Source organism: Pleurodeles waltl, chromosome 8 (genome assembly GCF_031143425.1).
Source record: "Pleurodeles waltl isolate 20211129_DDA chromosome 8, aPleWal1.hap1.20221129, whole genome shotgun sequence".
NCBI classification, from domain to species: Eukaryota; Metazoa; Chordata; class Amphibia; order Caudata; family Salamandridae; genus Pleurodeles; species Pleurodeles waltl.
The window spans coordinates 508527305-508543686 of NC_090447.1; the positions used below are offsets into that span (position 1 = coordinate 508527305).

Below are 16382 nucleotides of genomic sequence, written 5' to 3' on the forward strand. Positions count from 1 at the left end.
TATAATTATTCAGTCTGTAGTGTAAAGAATGAGATGAACTTTGCAAAAGAGCTGAGAATACGGGGGTTCTACAGTGTTTCAGTATACGGGCGATAAGTATGAAATAACAGATGAGAGAGAGTGGAAACATTTGACTCAACTTCCAAAACTAAGCTAAGATATGTTTCCCGGTTTTAGCAACATGGCCGCCAGTTTGGCTCTACTGAAGAATGAATTCAAGCTTCGACGTCCGTTTTCTCTTTTGTTGGCAAACGCCATTCTCCAGTCTAGCGTCATATGAGATGAGGAAGGCGGAAGTGTTTGTGGTGTTGTGATGGCTCTTTACTGATGGGACGGTGCTTTGAGGCGAAGTCACCCCTTCTTTAAGCGGCAACATGGAGGTGAGAGGAAACCGGGGGGTCGTCATTTTACAGTTAAAGCCCAGAGGGTCGAACAGCACTTTTCTTGAAAGCAGAGAACAGTACTTTCAAGCCTCCGGTAGCCACCTGAACAGAGTTGCTGTACCGACTCACAGTCAAATAATTCCAAACACGGAGACACCACTTAACAAGCAGGATTACAACCCACGAGCAAATGGCTTACTTTAGACAAGCATTCAACATCTCATGAGCAGGTAGTGATCAACCCTCTGATAGGCAACAGCATGTGTCCAGACACCGTTATACGACCCGTAGCCCTAATGAACCAAAAGCGGACACTTCTAGGAAGGCAACACACGCACACTGAGGCAGGGGACAACACGGATGTCCAGTCAGGCACTGATAGAAGGAATCGGCACCTCCTGTAGCCTATGAAAACAATCAATTCACAGGCAACACACACGCACGCAAAGTGCTCCACGTAGAGGCAGTATGCATAAGGCTTGCTTTTTCTCCTTGTTCCTGAGTATATTAGTGGTTTCCAGTGTGGTTGCCGTCACTTGAGAGTGCTGTTCCAAGGATCCAGTATTATTACGCTCTTGTTGGGTACCCAGATACTCCTCAGTGTTCTTGACTCTCCAAAGGCGGCGAGGTGTGCAGTCACAACTAAAGTCAGAAGGTAGTAGGTTTGGAACTAAGATTTTGCTTGACACTAGTATTCACGTTCAATAAACTCAATGCCCAGTCTGGGTTGTAGTCGTAAATAATATTTTATTTTTTATTAAACTACTTTTGTTTAGCGCGAACACAGATATGTGAGTAGTTCCATGAGGTTGAACAAGAGCACATACTTGGGAGAAGAGGTGTATCTTCTTATATTTTTGGAATATTTTAAAGTCTTCCTTGAGCCAGAGAGGTATTATTCTTTTGTTCACATAGAAAACATTTAAAGTAGGAAACAGCATAATACACATAATGTCCTAGCGCCATGTGGGGGTGAGATATTATCCCTACGTCTTCGTCCCAGTAATTACTTTTTAAGTGTCTTCATCTCTCACGAAGGAGAAAGAAACAGAAAATAAGTGAAGTCAGAACTACCCCTGTGACTAGAACTTCCGGGACTAAGGATAATGAAGAGTACTAGTAATAACCGGGCAGGGCCTCACACAGTTTTATAGCAGTTAAATATTATAGCATTAAATTAGTGTGATGCACTTTGGTCAATGTCGTCCAGTGTTTAACGGTCCTGGGGTGGTCACTTATATTTGCAAAACTATAGGGCGTGCAACTTTTACTTCAGCACTCATTACATGTTCTAGTAAATGGTCCAAAGTTGCTCGGCAGAATGCTATAATGCATCAAATGGGCTGTGACACATCTGCCTTTTGTCCTTGTGTCTTGTTGTGTCACTGTGCCCAGAGAGACAATTCTGGGTTTAAGCCCTGATGTCTGAACATTTTCAAAAATGTTCTAAAAATCTACTTGGGCAAAATCCAACTGCCCAAAATAAATTTTACATCCCAAACAAAGACCAATCGAAGTAGCTTCCTTTTTTGTTCCTTTAAGTAAGGATCTATGAGTGTCTGGTGTCAACATTTCTTATAAGTCATGTCTAAGGCTGTATTATAAGGGAAAGCCAGGTCTTAGTCTGCAACTCCTAGCAGATGTTCCCCGCCGACAGATTTCTGCCAGTCATCCACATATTGATGTGATCCAGTGTACACTGTGTCCCTGGAACCAAGCTATACCCAGCTGATGAGCCCATAGCAAGGCCACATCTGGTCCTGGCTTATGTTCTTGTTCAGGGAGGACCTAGGTTGGCCGTTCATGCTGGGAGCAGAGTCAAGAATGATTTGCATGTAGCTGGGTCCAAACTGAGGTGGCATGGTGTACAAAATAAAGATAGATTGGGATGTGGCCTGAGCAATTTCCAGTGGCCGAGATTAATTCAAGTATTCCATCCATCACTTTATGTATACTTTAATAACTCATCCACATTTAGCACATAAAACTAAACTTCAGATTCTGTGTCACAGCTGTATGCACTTTGACATAGTACCCAATGTACAAAAACACAAGGCAAAGTATAACATATCCCTGAGACCAGGTCCTTATTTAGAGTTTTGCAGAGGTGAGACATTCACCTAAAAGCGGTAGATGCATCCTCCATCTTGTTTAGAGTACATAGACGTCAATACTCTTGAAATATAATGGACAGAACATAAGCCATCTTATGGCAGGTGTCCTGCTTCTTCCAAAATCAAAATACAGCAGTAGGTGTCTAAAGTCTCAGGGCCATATTTATACTTTTCGACGCACAACTGCGCCAACGCAGTTGTGCGTCAAACAATTTAACGCCGGCTAACGCCATTCTGAAGCGCCGGCGGAGCTGCCTGGTGTGCGTAAAAAAAAATGGCTTACACCAGGCAGCGCCGGCGTAGGGGAATATGGAGCTTGGGCGTCAAAAAATGGGGCAACTCAGGCTGAGGCAAAATTTTCGCCTCAACCCGAATTGCGACGTTTTTTTTGACTCACAACCCCTATTGAAATGACTCCTGTCTTAGCAAAGACAGGAGTCATGCCCCCTTGCCCAATGGCCATGCCCAGGGGACTTATGTCCCCTGGGCATGGTCATTGGGCATAGTGGCATGTAGGGGGGCACAAATAAGGCCCCCCATGCCACAAAAAAATAAAAATAAAAAAATACTTAAGTTCCCTGGGATGGGTCCCTCCATCCTTGGGCGTCCTCCTGGGGTGGGCAAGGGTGGCAGGGGGTGTCCCTGGGGGCATGGGAGGGCACCTCTGGGCTCCTTCCGAGCCCACAGGTCCCTTAACGCTGCCCTGAGCAGACGTTAAAAAATGACGCTAACGAGGGTAGACGTCATTTTTTTTGACCCGCCCACTCCCGGGCGTCTTTTTTGCCTGGGAGTATAAATACGACGCACATGCCTCTGAGTCATTTTTTTGTAGGAAACGCCTACCTTGCATATTATTAACGCAAGGAAGGTGTCCACGCTAAAAAATGACGCAAACTCCAAGATCTTTGGCGCTCGACACGTCTAACGCCAAAGTATAAATATGGAGTTAGTTTTGCGTTGGATTTGCGTTAAAAAAAAACGACGCAAATCCGGTGCAAACAGAGTATAAATATGCCCCTCAATGTCTAATTGCCTCCACTGTGGAGAAGTGTGGCACAATGGTTAGAGCGGCAGACCCTGATGCAGAGATCTGGCCCGGGAGCAGGGTTCAATTCCCACCTCAGCGAGTCTTGGGCTCAATTCTCGCCTCAGTGCCTAATCTAATTAATGGGTCCCACTCTGTAACTCTGTGCAATAGCCTGCTTAATCTCCACAACGGCCCTCACAGCGCTTGGATGCCTGGCTTCACCTTGGGGCTGTCCAGGAGTGGGCACCTCATAGGGAAAAGCCAGGAGGGGTTCCACAGCGGTATGCGTACAGCGCCTTGAGACCCTAACAGGTGAGTAGTGCGCTATACAAGTGCGAAGTTTACAGTTTAATTGCCTAAGGTCACTGTGGTCCAAGTGGTCAGTGTCTCGGGCACCAGCTGCAATTACGGTAAGAGATGAGTTATTATCCAAACTGGTTTCAGAAGTTAATGTTCATTTGGGGGACTACTGGTGCTAGAATTGGACAAGCACCAAAAAGTGTACCCATGAAGATACTAAAGTTTGTGAATTTGTATCTTTAAATCCACTACACTCATTATTTGGGGAAGACTTGTAGAACCCACTGATTTGTGCACTATCTTCAAAACCATAACGTCTACCAGAGGTTCCAGAAACACGAAGCCTGGCCTCTGTCATCGAGACGTGACCTTGCAAGGCCTTTTGTTTGGTTCCAAGGGCAGTCAGTGGTTAACAGGAAGTATCCTGGGTGGGTGTAGTCTTTTGTCACAAATAGCCAACAGTCCCAATCGTCCACCTGCTCTTACCAAAGTACAGGAAAATAATACATCCGTTAGGGACCCAGCGAAAATGTTTGGAAGTGATAATACAACATTATCACTGGTTTGCAATGGTTACAACAGCAGCCTGGGTTCGTCTCAACACCACAGCTCTGTCGCCCTGATAGAACACAGAAACGAAAAAGAACTATTAGAATCTTGTGAGCAAACGGGTAGAACCTTGCAGAACAAAAAACAGCGTGTTATTAGCTTAACACTCGCTCAGCAGGGAAGTGCCATGATCAGCTTTGGCCCGACCAGGGTTCAGGAATTGAGCTGAAGACACAGAGTAGAGAAGCCGACTTCTGTCGAGATGGAATAGGCAGCACAATGAGGGCAGTCTCTTGACAGCAGCTATGGATTCAGGTAAGTTTCAATACATTCAAGAAGGTACTGAAAAGCGAGATGAGAGAACAAAGGAAAGATGGACAAGCGTGTCAGGTGAAACAAGGACTCCGAGAATGGAAAAAATAAAGTGCGGGGCCTAAAGACTGGGTGACGAAGTAGTCACAAGTGGAGTACGACAAAACAACTGAGCAACATTGCCAGACAGCTTTCCAGTGCCTACGTGAATCTTATGTAGGAGCTGTACCCCTATCGCCTCAGAAGACCCACCCCTAACCAGGAAGTGAGAATCACATAGTTTCTGTATTACATGCTATGCCCCCGTCCTTAATGCCTGACCTCTACTGTTCTTAAATGAAGTTCGGGACCTTGCATATCGGACTGTACTTACTGCAGCCTCCTAATTTTTCTTTCCTATTTCTGACATCGTTTATCACTGGTGTCCCTGGGTCCCAATACTAAGCGCTCCAGTTTGATAGCCCAGGTACTCCTTTTGGGAAGTTGACTCACTCATGGTAGCGTAGGCAAACAGTCAATGCTTACTTGACGAAGGGGAATGCTTTGAAAGTCGGATTTAATATGGCATCGTAAATAACACCCAGAACATCGATTTGTAGTTAATGACGTCTCTGTGTAAAAATAAAATGCTTTATTAAAAAGGAAAGACATCGAACAGGCCACAACAAGATAAAAACAGAAAAATAAAAATTGATTGCGCTTGCTGAACTAACATGCTACTCTACCTCCTTACTGTCAGGATGGCTGGGCTTGGTTCATGTTGAATCGGACTATATCTGGGGAACTCGGGATCTCTAGTCTTTTGCTGTAGTTTCTCACCTACAAAGGGTCTTTGAATTGGAGCAAGCCAGGGCTTCGGTTGTCACTAGGCCACAAGGTCAAGTTAAATTAAGTAAATAAACTCTCAAAGTCTCTACTTACCGTAACTATGTTTTCATAAAATAAAAGTAAAACCAATAATTTAGGCTGTCAGCCAGTGCAATAGTTTTAAGAAGAGAGTGTCCGCCAGACGCATGTTGATGATTGGGTTGTGACTAGCTACTGCTCTTTGAAGGCTAACAAATGACTGATTGTCCCAAGCCAAACAATCCTTTCATAGACGATCCTGGCATGTGACTGGCAATCTTTCAGTCACTGGTCTAATAAGTAACTATATCCGAACAAGCCTTTCACAGTCAAACCTTTCATGAAACTGATTCATGCCAAGACCTTCCGGCATCTGAGAAACAATCCCTGCATGCGTCTTGTAATGATGTAACATGGCTCCATGCCAGAACACTGGGAATGGAACCAGCTTGTTCTGAGGTTCTGTGATGCAGGGTTCTCTGCATGACAGTTGATATGCTGGCTGTTGGTTGAGGCTGTAATAAATACCTCCTACCACATATCTTCATCTGGTGTGGATTCACTTTATTACACTGGCGACGAAGGTGGGCGGAGAAAGGAACCCAGAGGAAGGGACAGCCTCAACAACAACAAAGAAGGAAGAGCTTGGATTATTTATGAGAAATACGGAGATAACTTACAGAGACGTGCTGGGAGAGGATCGAGCGTCTTGCAGCATGTTCTAGCGGAGAAAAGTGTGAAATTGCGGTTGTAGGGGCTTTGTGGAAAGCTGTTTGAGCATTTACTAAGGATCAAAAGTGGTCTCTGTATGCTTCACGACGTCAGAAGGTCAGTGAGCAATTGAAAAAGGACTGTAAGCTGTGGGAATTGTTGGCGGCCATCTTGGGTGTGGTGAAAGGAGAAAAACAAGCCAGATTGTCTGAAGAAAATAGACTGGATGTTTGGTTGCGGCCATTTTGAGTGAGGAAAACGATCCGAGATTGCTCAAAGAGAAAGCAAGCCCAACTGCCTGAAGAAAACGGACTAAATGTTTCGTGGCGGCCATCTTAGATGAGGAAGAAGGATTTTTTTTTATTTTTCTAAAAAAAAATTTTTTACAGCGCAATTGTTGGAGGACATCGAAGAAGAACATCGACGGTCTATTGGAAGTTGAAACTTAGACGGAGACTGGATAAGGATCACTATATTGGTTTGTGGTCACGGGAATATACATTTCTTTGGAAACTTTATTGCACTTGTGGAATACAAGTATTGGGTGTTGTAAAATGAATTAAACTGAAAAGGTCGTCTCTGCGGTGACAAACACACCTGAAGACCCGTGTTTGATATAGCGGCATCGTGCTGGGACATACGGTGACTGGCACACCTTTTGGACTTTAAGTACTTTTAGCAACTAGTAGGGTTTGGAATATATTGTGGGGAAGAAGTGTTTTACACCTCTTGTGAGTATGCAGAATGTTACGGCGCCACCTTTTTTCTTGTCAGATCCAGGAGAACCGGTTATTAAGTGGAAGAAATGGAAAAAGATTTTTGAGAATTATGCCAGGGTGTGTGGTACGAATTTGAGTGGTGAAAGGAAGCAGGCACTTTTGTTACATTGTTTAGGGGGTGAAGGACAGGAGGTGTTGGAAAATCTACCTCCATTGTCGCAAGCTGATCAGAGGGGGTTGAATGAATATGAAATATGTGCAAGACAACTAGATTTACATTATTTGCCAAAGATTAGTACTATTATGGAAAGGTACCATTTTGGTTTGCGGGAGCAAGGGAAAGAGGAGAGTGTTGAAGAATATATTACGGCTTTACGGAAGTTGGCTTCAAGTTGTAAATTTGGGGCGTTGGTAGAAGAAAGGATTAGAGATCAGTTTGTGCTGAGGTGTTGCAGTGATAAAGTGAGGGAAGAACTCTGGCTAAAGGACGAGCCACCGTTGGATGAGGTTGTTAGTATTGCAAAAAGGGTAGAGCATATGTTAAAGTGTGTTGGAGAACTAAGTAAAGCACATAAAGAAGACAAGGTCAGTGTAAAAGCACAAGAAGTGGAGTGTCAAGTCATACAAAAAGATGAGAAGAAAAAAAAGTATGTGGGTGTCCGTGAGAAAGGTGTTGTAATAGAAAATAGCGCAGAAAAGACACAGGGGAATAGGAGGTTTGCAACACCTTTTCAAGGAAATTGCTACAGATGTGGAAGATTTGGACACATGGCTAATGCAAGTGAGTGTCCTGCTAATAGGATTACTTGTAATGTTTGCGGGAAAAGAGGACATTTTGGGAAAAATTGTAGGATGAGGAATAGGAGAGATTCTAGATCAGAAATAAAGGAAGTCAGTTTTCAAGTTAGTGAGAGTGAGGTGGAACATCCCTCTGAATGGGTTTTGGTAGGGGATGTTAGAGTCAAAATGAAATTTGATTCGTGCTCTCACATCACGTTTCTCTCAAAGGATCTTTTTATGAAGAATTTTCAAGGAAGGAAGAAACTGTTCAAACCTAATATTAAACCTACGGGTTATGGTGGGTTGCCAATTAAGTTATTAGGTTATTTTGATGACTGCATTGAGTACAATGGTAGGTTCACTGATGCTAGGATTTATGTTGCTAAGAGGGGTGATAATTTGATGAGCTGGAGTCATCAAGCACGTTTGGGTGTCATTCTCAATCCTAATGCACATCCATCTGTTCAGGTACAATCTATTGAGGGTGACGAAAACAAGTTTGTGAGAGCTTTTGGTGAATTGTTCAGTGACACCTTGGGGTGTTTAAAGGGGTACAATCACCGTATTAAGTTGAAACAGGGCGCTGTACCAGTTGTGGCAAAAGTTAGACGCATTCCCATTTGTGTCCAAGACGCTGTACAAAAAGAGATAGATAAATTGTTGTCCACTGGTGTTATACAGCCTGTAGAGGCAACGGAGTGGTTAGCTCCCATTGTTGTGGCACGTAAACCAAATAATGAAATCCGTCTATGTGTGGATCTTCGTGCCTTAACAAAAGAAGTGGTGGTTGACAAGTTCCCACTTCCCAATATTGAGGAATTAGTATCATCGTTGGATGGTGCTTGTTATTTTACCACTCTGGATATGGCATCAGCATACCATCAGGTTCCGTTGAGTAAAGAGTGTCAAGAATTAACTGCTTTTATTACGCCAATGGGGGCCTTCAAGTTTTTGCGTATGCCGTTTGGGCTGGTTTCTGCGGCCTCAGTATTCCAGAGGATTATGGAAGATCTTTTTAAAGGCATTTCAGGCGTAAAGTGCTACCAGGACGATGTATTAATATGTGGGAGAGACGTGAGAGAACATGATGAGAGGGTGCATGCTGTGCTGAAAAGGATGCTTGATGCTGGGTTATCTCTTAGGCGAAGCAAATGTAAATTTGGAGTCACTGAACTGGACTATTTGGGTCATCATATTTCACGGCAGGGGGTGAGTCCTAAAAAGGATTTGGTGGACACTATCGAAATGTTAAAAGAACCGTGTACAAAAGATGAGGTTTCTTCATTCTTAGGTATGGCAGAATTTTATAACAAATTTATACGAAATTTTGCAGATAAGACAGTAAATCTAAGGAAGTTGATGTGTAAGAATGCAGAGTTTGTTTGGACGGAAGAGTGTGGTACAGAATTTAAACAAGTAAAAAATGATCTCAGGTATGCACCAAACTTACAAGCTTTTGTACCTTGGAATCCCACTTTCATTGTTACTGATGCGAGTATAAAGGGGCTGGGTGCTCTTCTTTTTCAGATCAGGAAGGACCAAGAGGTGCTAATAGCTTGTGCTTCAAGATGCTTGAAAGGGGCAGAGATAGGGTATTCTGTTATAGAGAAGGAAGCGTTGGCAATTTTCTGGGCCATAAACAAGTTCAGAAAATTTGTGTGGGGATCTTCTTTCGTAGTCAGGTCTGATCATAAACCCCTGAAAGAAATTTTTGAGAAGAAGGGTTTGGACTCAATTTCCTCGAGGATCAGGAGATGGGTCATTTCCTTATAGGAGTATAACTTCATGTTTGAATACGTTCCGGGAAAGACAAATGTAACGGCAGACTGTCTGTCGAGATTGGTGGAGGTGGTAGAGAATGATAAATCTCAGGATGAAAATGATCAATGTGATGCTGAGTGTGGCATAAGAGTTTGTGATGTTACGCTGGGGGCTGTAAAGGAAGATGAATGGAGGGATGAGTTGCAAAAGGATAGTGAATTGTGTTCTGTGATGTCTCTTTTGGAACAGCATAAGTCTCGAAGTCTGGTTAAACCTTGGTCGTTAGTTGCGAATGAGTTAGCCGTTGTTGATGGTGTTCTAATGAGGGGCACAAGAATGATTCCCCCATTTAGTTTGAGAGAAGTCATCGTGAACATGGCTCATGAAGGGCATATGGGCATTTATAAAACCAAAGAGCGCATCCAACAGGATTTCTGGTGGCCTGGATTAGCTTTGATGGTGGAACGTACTGTTAGGGAGTGTACACCTTGTCAAGCTAGTGATAAGGTGCTCAAACCAAGATGTTCACCTATGGTTTGTAGAAGTTTACCAAAAAGTCCATGGGATGAATTAGCTATCGATATTGTGGGGCCATTGCATGGAGAACATCAGACTCCTTACCTGTTGGTGTTGCTGGATTTGTATTCACGATGGGTGGAGGTGAGTTTGGTGAGAGAGATCACTTCTCAATCTGTGATCAGTTTTTTAGAATCTGTGTTCAAACGCGAGAGTTTTCCTAACTCTATTCTTTCTGACAATGGTCCGCAGTTCTGTTCTGCTCAGATGGAGGAGTATTTTGTAAAATGTGGAATTGTACATAAAAAAATTGTGTTATATCATCCAGAGGCGAATGGTTCTTTGGAGAGATTTAACAGGACTTTAAAAGAGAGTATACAATTAGCAAAGGTAAACTGTTTAGATTGGAGAAAAGAACTGCAGGGTCGTATAACAGCTTACAGGTACACTCCTCCTGCATCAACGGGGAAGACTCCTTTTGAACTGCTCAGGGGAAGGTCTCCAAATACTTGTTTGTGTCCTGGCTGGATGGTTGCTGGGAAGGGTTTGAAAAACAATGGTATTGGGGAATGGAGAGACAAAGAAGTGTCTCTGCAAAGCAAAAGGAAGATTTATGTTGATAAAAGGAATAATGCGAAAGTTACAAATTTTGAGGTTGGAGATAAAGTAAAGGTCAAAGCTCCTGTTGGGTGTCAAAATTGGTCAAAATATACCTCTCCAAAAACTATCATTAAGCTGTTTAAAAATGCTGTCAAGACGGATGATGGTCGCATCTGGAATCATAGTCGTGTAGCACATTTTGGGGGGTGTGGTGTGGCCGACAGGAGAGATGATACTTCTCATCGTTTTCCCTCTGACATTGATTTAAGGTCTGATAATACTCGTAGGAGTGTCAGAACACGCAGGTTTCCTTTACATTTGCGTGATTTTGTGTAGTTCTTTCTACCCTCTTTTTCTTTCTGTTCAAATGTGTTTTTTGTTCTCATGTTACTTCTGTTCTAATGTAAAGAGGAAGAAGTGTAATGATGTAACATGGCTCCATGCCAGAACACTGGGCATGGAACCAGCTTGTTCTGAGGTTCTGTGATGCAGGGTTCTCTGCATGACAGTTGATATGCTGGCTGTTGGTTGAGGCTGTAATAAATACCTCCTACCACATATCTTCATCTGGTGTGGATTCACTTTATTACACGTCTGTTCATTCCCCAGTCTTGCCAGCCTGCATTGCTTATCCGGCGTGAGATGTACTCTGCTCCAAGCTTTCCCATCATTCCAATTCATCTTGATAGATGACTGCAATGCTGCCTCCTTCTGGTACTCGAAGATTTGTGATTTTTGTAATAGAAATGTGAGTTCCAGTGTGCCTACATGTGAAGTGCTGTTGTCCAATAAGACTGAACTGTTGGCGACTAGCTCATTTGACATGGGGTCACTTATCAGCTATGCGACTGACTGCTTCACAGCCATGCCAGCCTTTTAGAGACGGGTTGGGGAGAAACAGTTATACATGCAGTAAGATAGAAAAATAAAATGTAATTATTTTATTAGTCGTAAAAGACCAACCCCCATTATCTAAATAAGTGCAATGATTGTTAAAAGGATACACCAGTGATCCCTTTTAACCATTTACGAAGCATACTGTTCATCCATGAACTGATTTAATTCCTTAGCAGCGTGTACAATATTAACACACACACACATATATATATATATATATATATATATATACACACGAGGTTAGAAAAAGGTCACTGACAACAGCGCTGTCCAAAGTTCCATATCTTCAGAATGTCTTGAGGTTCAGCGTCCCTTGTTTGCTGCTCATGAGAGATTTGCAACTCAACTTTGACTTAATTCTTGTTAACAAAGTAAACACGTGAGGATAATTTTGGAGGCCTGCAAGAGTATCAGGTGCATGGGCCTAAACCTGGTCCTTGTCCAAACTTTGATACCACACTGGACAGTAAGTCAATGGTGCTCTGTTTAAAGATCTGCCAAGTGTTAATGTTGACTGCCGCTTTCAGGTCAAGTAAACCTTCCAAAACACATTGGAGTCCTGTGCCCATTTAATGAGCCATCTTGTCCATAATATTTTATGTACAACTTTTGGAAAGTGTTTGTCTGTTCCCACTATAGAGTTCCAGTGGGACTTTTTCTTTTAAGGGCCTGTGGTTCAAGATTTATTAGTCATAGTTAGGATTTTCCGGGGTGGGGTACCTGCTGTGTCACTGATGGCAACTGTCCCATCTGGGAACTAGTCTTATTAGCATTAGCCTTGACAACTACTTCAAACGTTTATATCCCAGAACCATACGAGTGATAAAGTGGATTTTAACACTGACCAAAGAGAAATGGACCCTGTACCGGGAGTGTGTGGGTCTGCTGGCTTCTGGTAAGAGGTATATGGGCATGCAGTGGAAGGGACAGTGCATGCTCAGCCTTGTGATCATTACTGGCGGCCCAACAACCAAGATGATAACTTACCATGGACTTTGCTTTTCCTGACCAGATGGAATGTGATGTGTTTAGCTGCTTGCTCCTGGGTGACCTATGTTGATTTAGACATCCACCTGCTGGTTTCAAATCAGCTTGGCCTTGCTCTGGTCTTCCTCGGATCAGGGTTCCTCGTACAAGCAGATGCTGTTCAGGTTGGCAAGTTCTTCCTCTTTCTATAGATTACAGCAGCAAAGTGGCTTCGCAGCAATCCCGAATTTAGGCTGAAACTAGAGGGAGAATGGCAGGCATTCGGAGGTTAGACTCCTAGTTATGTTGTCTTCTTTTCCCCACTAATATTCAGACCTCCGTTTGCAATGGAAGATGAGGAACTAACTACTGAATGAGTCGATGAGGGGGCTAGTATTTTTAATCGTCTGCTTGCCAACATAGTAAGCTGGAGCCACCCAGGGTTCGTGTAACATCAATAAGTTGAGACTTTCCTCCATTACTTGAGAAAGTCATCTTGCTGTGGCTAGTCAGATTGTGTTGGCTTCTGAGCCAGACAAGATGTGCTTTCACGTGTGTGTACTGGACAGGCAGTATGCCCACAGGAATCCACTTTAAAGGAGTGCGCCCCTAGACTATAATCATGCTGCCTCCTCTGCCAGTCATCATTAGCCTGAATTGAAATGGCAGTAACCACGCTTACATAGAGACAATGTACTCTCTGGGTGACACCAGTTATCAGACCACAGGTCTGATATCACACCACAAAGAAATTATATGGTGCACCTCCAGTTAGTCTGCATCATTAAGTTCACTTGAGGAAAATTACAAGGCTGTTAAATAATGTTTCAGTACAGAATGGCACTGCTTTGCCAAGCCACACAGGCAATTTTGTCCAAAGGTACCCGAGGTTGAGCTTAGTGTCTCAGCTACAAATGGAGATGATATGAGCTCCTATAAAATTAGGTTTTTCATAGCACAGATAAGGGACGAAGCAGGCTTTGCCACACTTGCAGTCCTAGAATATCTCCTTCAAGGTTTCAACCCGTTTACTACACAGATGTTCTTCAGTATGCTCTGGCTAGCTGAAATATTGTTGCACTTCCTGGAGATGACCTCCATGTAGGCTTCAGGCATTTGTTACTTATGCTTTATCCTCCTGGTTACAGCCCTGTGTTTTCTAATACTGGACAGCAGATCAACAGGAGGCCATCTGCATGGCGAACTTTACTCTGTGCTGTTGTAATGTTATTTCTCTCGAATCAAGGTAGAGTACTAGGTATTGCAGTTATTATACATTGGGGCCAGTGACATGAAGTCTAGCTTATGTGATTTTTAACTGGACCATTGGTAGGGCACCTGCCTCCTGTCTGCACCCAGATGAAGCTATCCAGTCCTGCACTTGCAGGAGGGAGGCATACAGGTGGGGGACCAGGGTCGTATGGTGCATATTTGTGCTGCACAGAGTGGTGGGTTTCTTTGTGTGCAACTGGTAATGTCCTTATGGGACACCACAGCCTGCATGTACACCTTTCGTGCATTTTCCCCTGCAACTTATGTCCCTGGTGGTGATTTTAGCCCAGTGTGTATTTCCCTGCCTGGGTCAAGTTCGCAACCCCCCATTTCCTGTGTTGTTGCCACTTCCTGGACTGTAGTCTGAGGCCCATACACAACACCTTGACCAGTCACAACAGGTCTGACTGTGGAATCCTCTGGGAAGCTCATAAAATATAGCCAACAACAAGGACAGGATATTGCTGTAAGAATGAAGGAGACTGTGAATGTGGCCGACCCTATGGTTGACTTGACCTCTGGAGAGGTAGAACTGCTGTACTGCTCATGCGGCTCTTGGTTAGTCTTTGCTGTTTTGACACAGAGGAAGCCTTTACACCAGTATAGTGAAAGAAGACATCAGATAGGGGTAGAATGTCTGTTGGATTAACTAGCCTCCAGACTGGGCTTATGTCTTGTAAATGCTGTGGACATGTAATCTGTCTGGGATCAAAAGGACGATGTAACTGTCTGCAGACAAGCTGGAGTTCACCTGCCAGGTGAGTGGCCTCATCCTTTGGGAGACCTATAGAAGGTCTGTCTGATTGAAAGGACATCTGTAAGGCAACTTGATAGCTTAAGCCTGCCCACGTGCCACAAGCCACCTGTAGCCTACCCACCCAGGAGTAAACAAGAACAGCATCTTGATCAAGGAGCTACTATATCACCATCAGGCATTTTTCAGTGGTATCTTAGTTGCGCAGTATGTGGGTTTTTTGGCATCTACATTTTTGGCATAAGAAAAAGCGAAAATATCTCTACTTAGTTAAATGTTCACATAAATATAGTATGTATACCTTAGCTATAGGTCAACCGTACCAATTATCGAGAGCATAGTTCCTCCAATATTTTTTTATCATTCAGACCGAACAAGGAAAACATCATAGTTCAGGAAAAAGAAACAGCCACTTAAAGTTTTCTTTAAAAAATGAAAATATTTTTGTCATTTTTGTCCTAACTGAAACAGCTGTGAGGTCTTTTGACTGTTGCCACCTGTGTTTGTGTTAGCTACTGTAGCACCTATTCCAACGTTTATTTTAAATAGTACAGAAATATTTTAAAGAAAGTGGGCTTATTATTCCATACTTTCGCTAGACCAAAATAATGATTGCATAAACCATTGGATGAGTATAGGATGGGAATAGAAGGTATACGATGTGTTTCAAGGTAGAATGAAGTCTCATTTATGGAAAGTGGTAAAAATAATCCATGATTGTTGCTTAGATAGTCTAATAAGAATCAGCCTACTTCAGTGTCCATTGATTTACTCCAGGCTCCAGTCTTCCTGTTGAATGGGGTGATAGCTTTGAACTCCTAATAAACAATTTGAAGGGTTGCTTCAGAGCATAAACTTTGAAATAGCTTTAAGCTATATGAAAATGGAAAGATCATTGCAAACTTTATGGAATTGTAAAGCGCAACAAGTTAGAAATATTGAGCACCAATGAAAAATGTTTGTGTTAACATTTGTGGCTGGTACTAGAAACGTCTATTTAGGGACTAGAGGAAATCATTTGAAGCCAGTTCGAGTGAGGTACAGATCATGCAAGGCTATGTAAACTAAATAGGTACCTTGTTCGTTGCTTCTGTGTTTAGTTCAGTCTTGTTTTCAATGCTCATTCTAAATTCTACTTAGGAATGGCAATGTCTCTCTTAGTTATTGTAGGTGGTGTTATTCTTTGACCAATTAAATATTTTTTAAAGAGAGATTTCTCTTAATGCATTCGTGCTTTTTTTATTGTTTGGCGTTGGTGTAGCTTGATGTCTGAACAGTGAGTATGTATCTCCCCAGGGGAAAGCAGATGTCTGATGTTGCCACAGAGGTTTCTTCTAGATATGTCCCCCACCCCATGTTCAAAGTCCTATTACTCTTTCAATGCTTGTTTATGTTTTGGTTGAATGGATGCACCCTCTGAAAATGTACTACTTTTGTCACAAATCTGCGAACTTAAAGGGAAATGTCCATATCTGAAAAGCCAGACTTACATTATTTTCTTGGTTTACGTCACAGAAGTTGTTGGTTGCATTTCTGACTGGAAAGCTAAGATATTTTGCAATACTGATAGTTCTTTCAGACCTATTGTGTAATGTTGAATTTCAGAATATTGGTAGGTTATATATTTCAATAGAGTATATTGTCCCAAGGTTCCACCCCTTGGATCTCGTTGATTACATTCAGGGTGTTTCGTTTTAATATTTTGTTTGTTTGGTTCCACTGCATAAAGTGGCTCACTAGAGGTGCCATTTTAATCTTGCCTGTGATCCTTGACCTGGTGTTGGATGAATCTCTGCTTGACCTCTTATGTTGTTTTGCCTATGTAAAGTGTGTTATGTGGCTAGATGATCTCAAATATAACATTTTTGGTGTTTC

At 42.8% G+C, this 16382-nt stretch overlaps 1 protein-coding gene across 2 annotated transcripts in view; it reads left to right on the forward strand.

Annotated features, from left to right (window-relative positions):
- The first annotated feature begins 243 nt into the window (after positions 1-243).
- Positions 244-16382, forward strand: part of GCC2 (GRIP and coiled-coil domain containing 2) — a 418679-nt gene continuing 402540 nt past the window's right edge. Inside the window, exon 1 of one of the 2 annotated variants that reach the window (XM_069204470.1) lies at positions 244-380. In XM_069204470.1, coding sequence (XP_069060571.1) covers positions 375-380 — 6 coding nt within the window. In that variant the 5' untranslated portion in view covers positions 244-374. The remainder of the gene's footprint in view (positions 381-16382) is intronic. The other variant, XM_069204471.1, reaches the window with a different exon arrangement.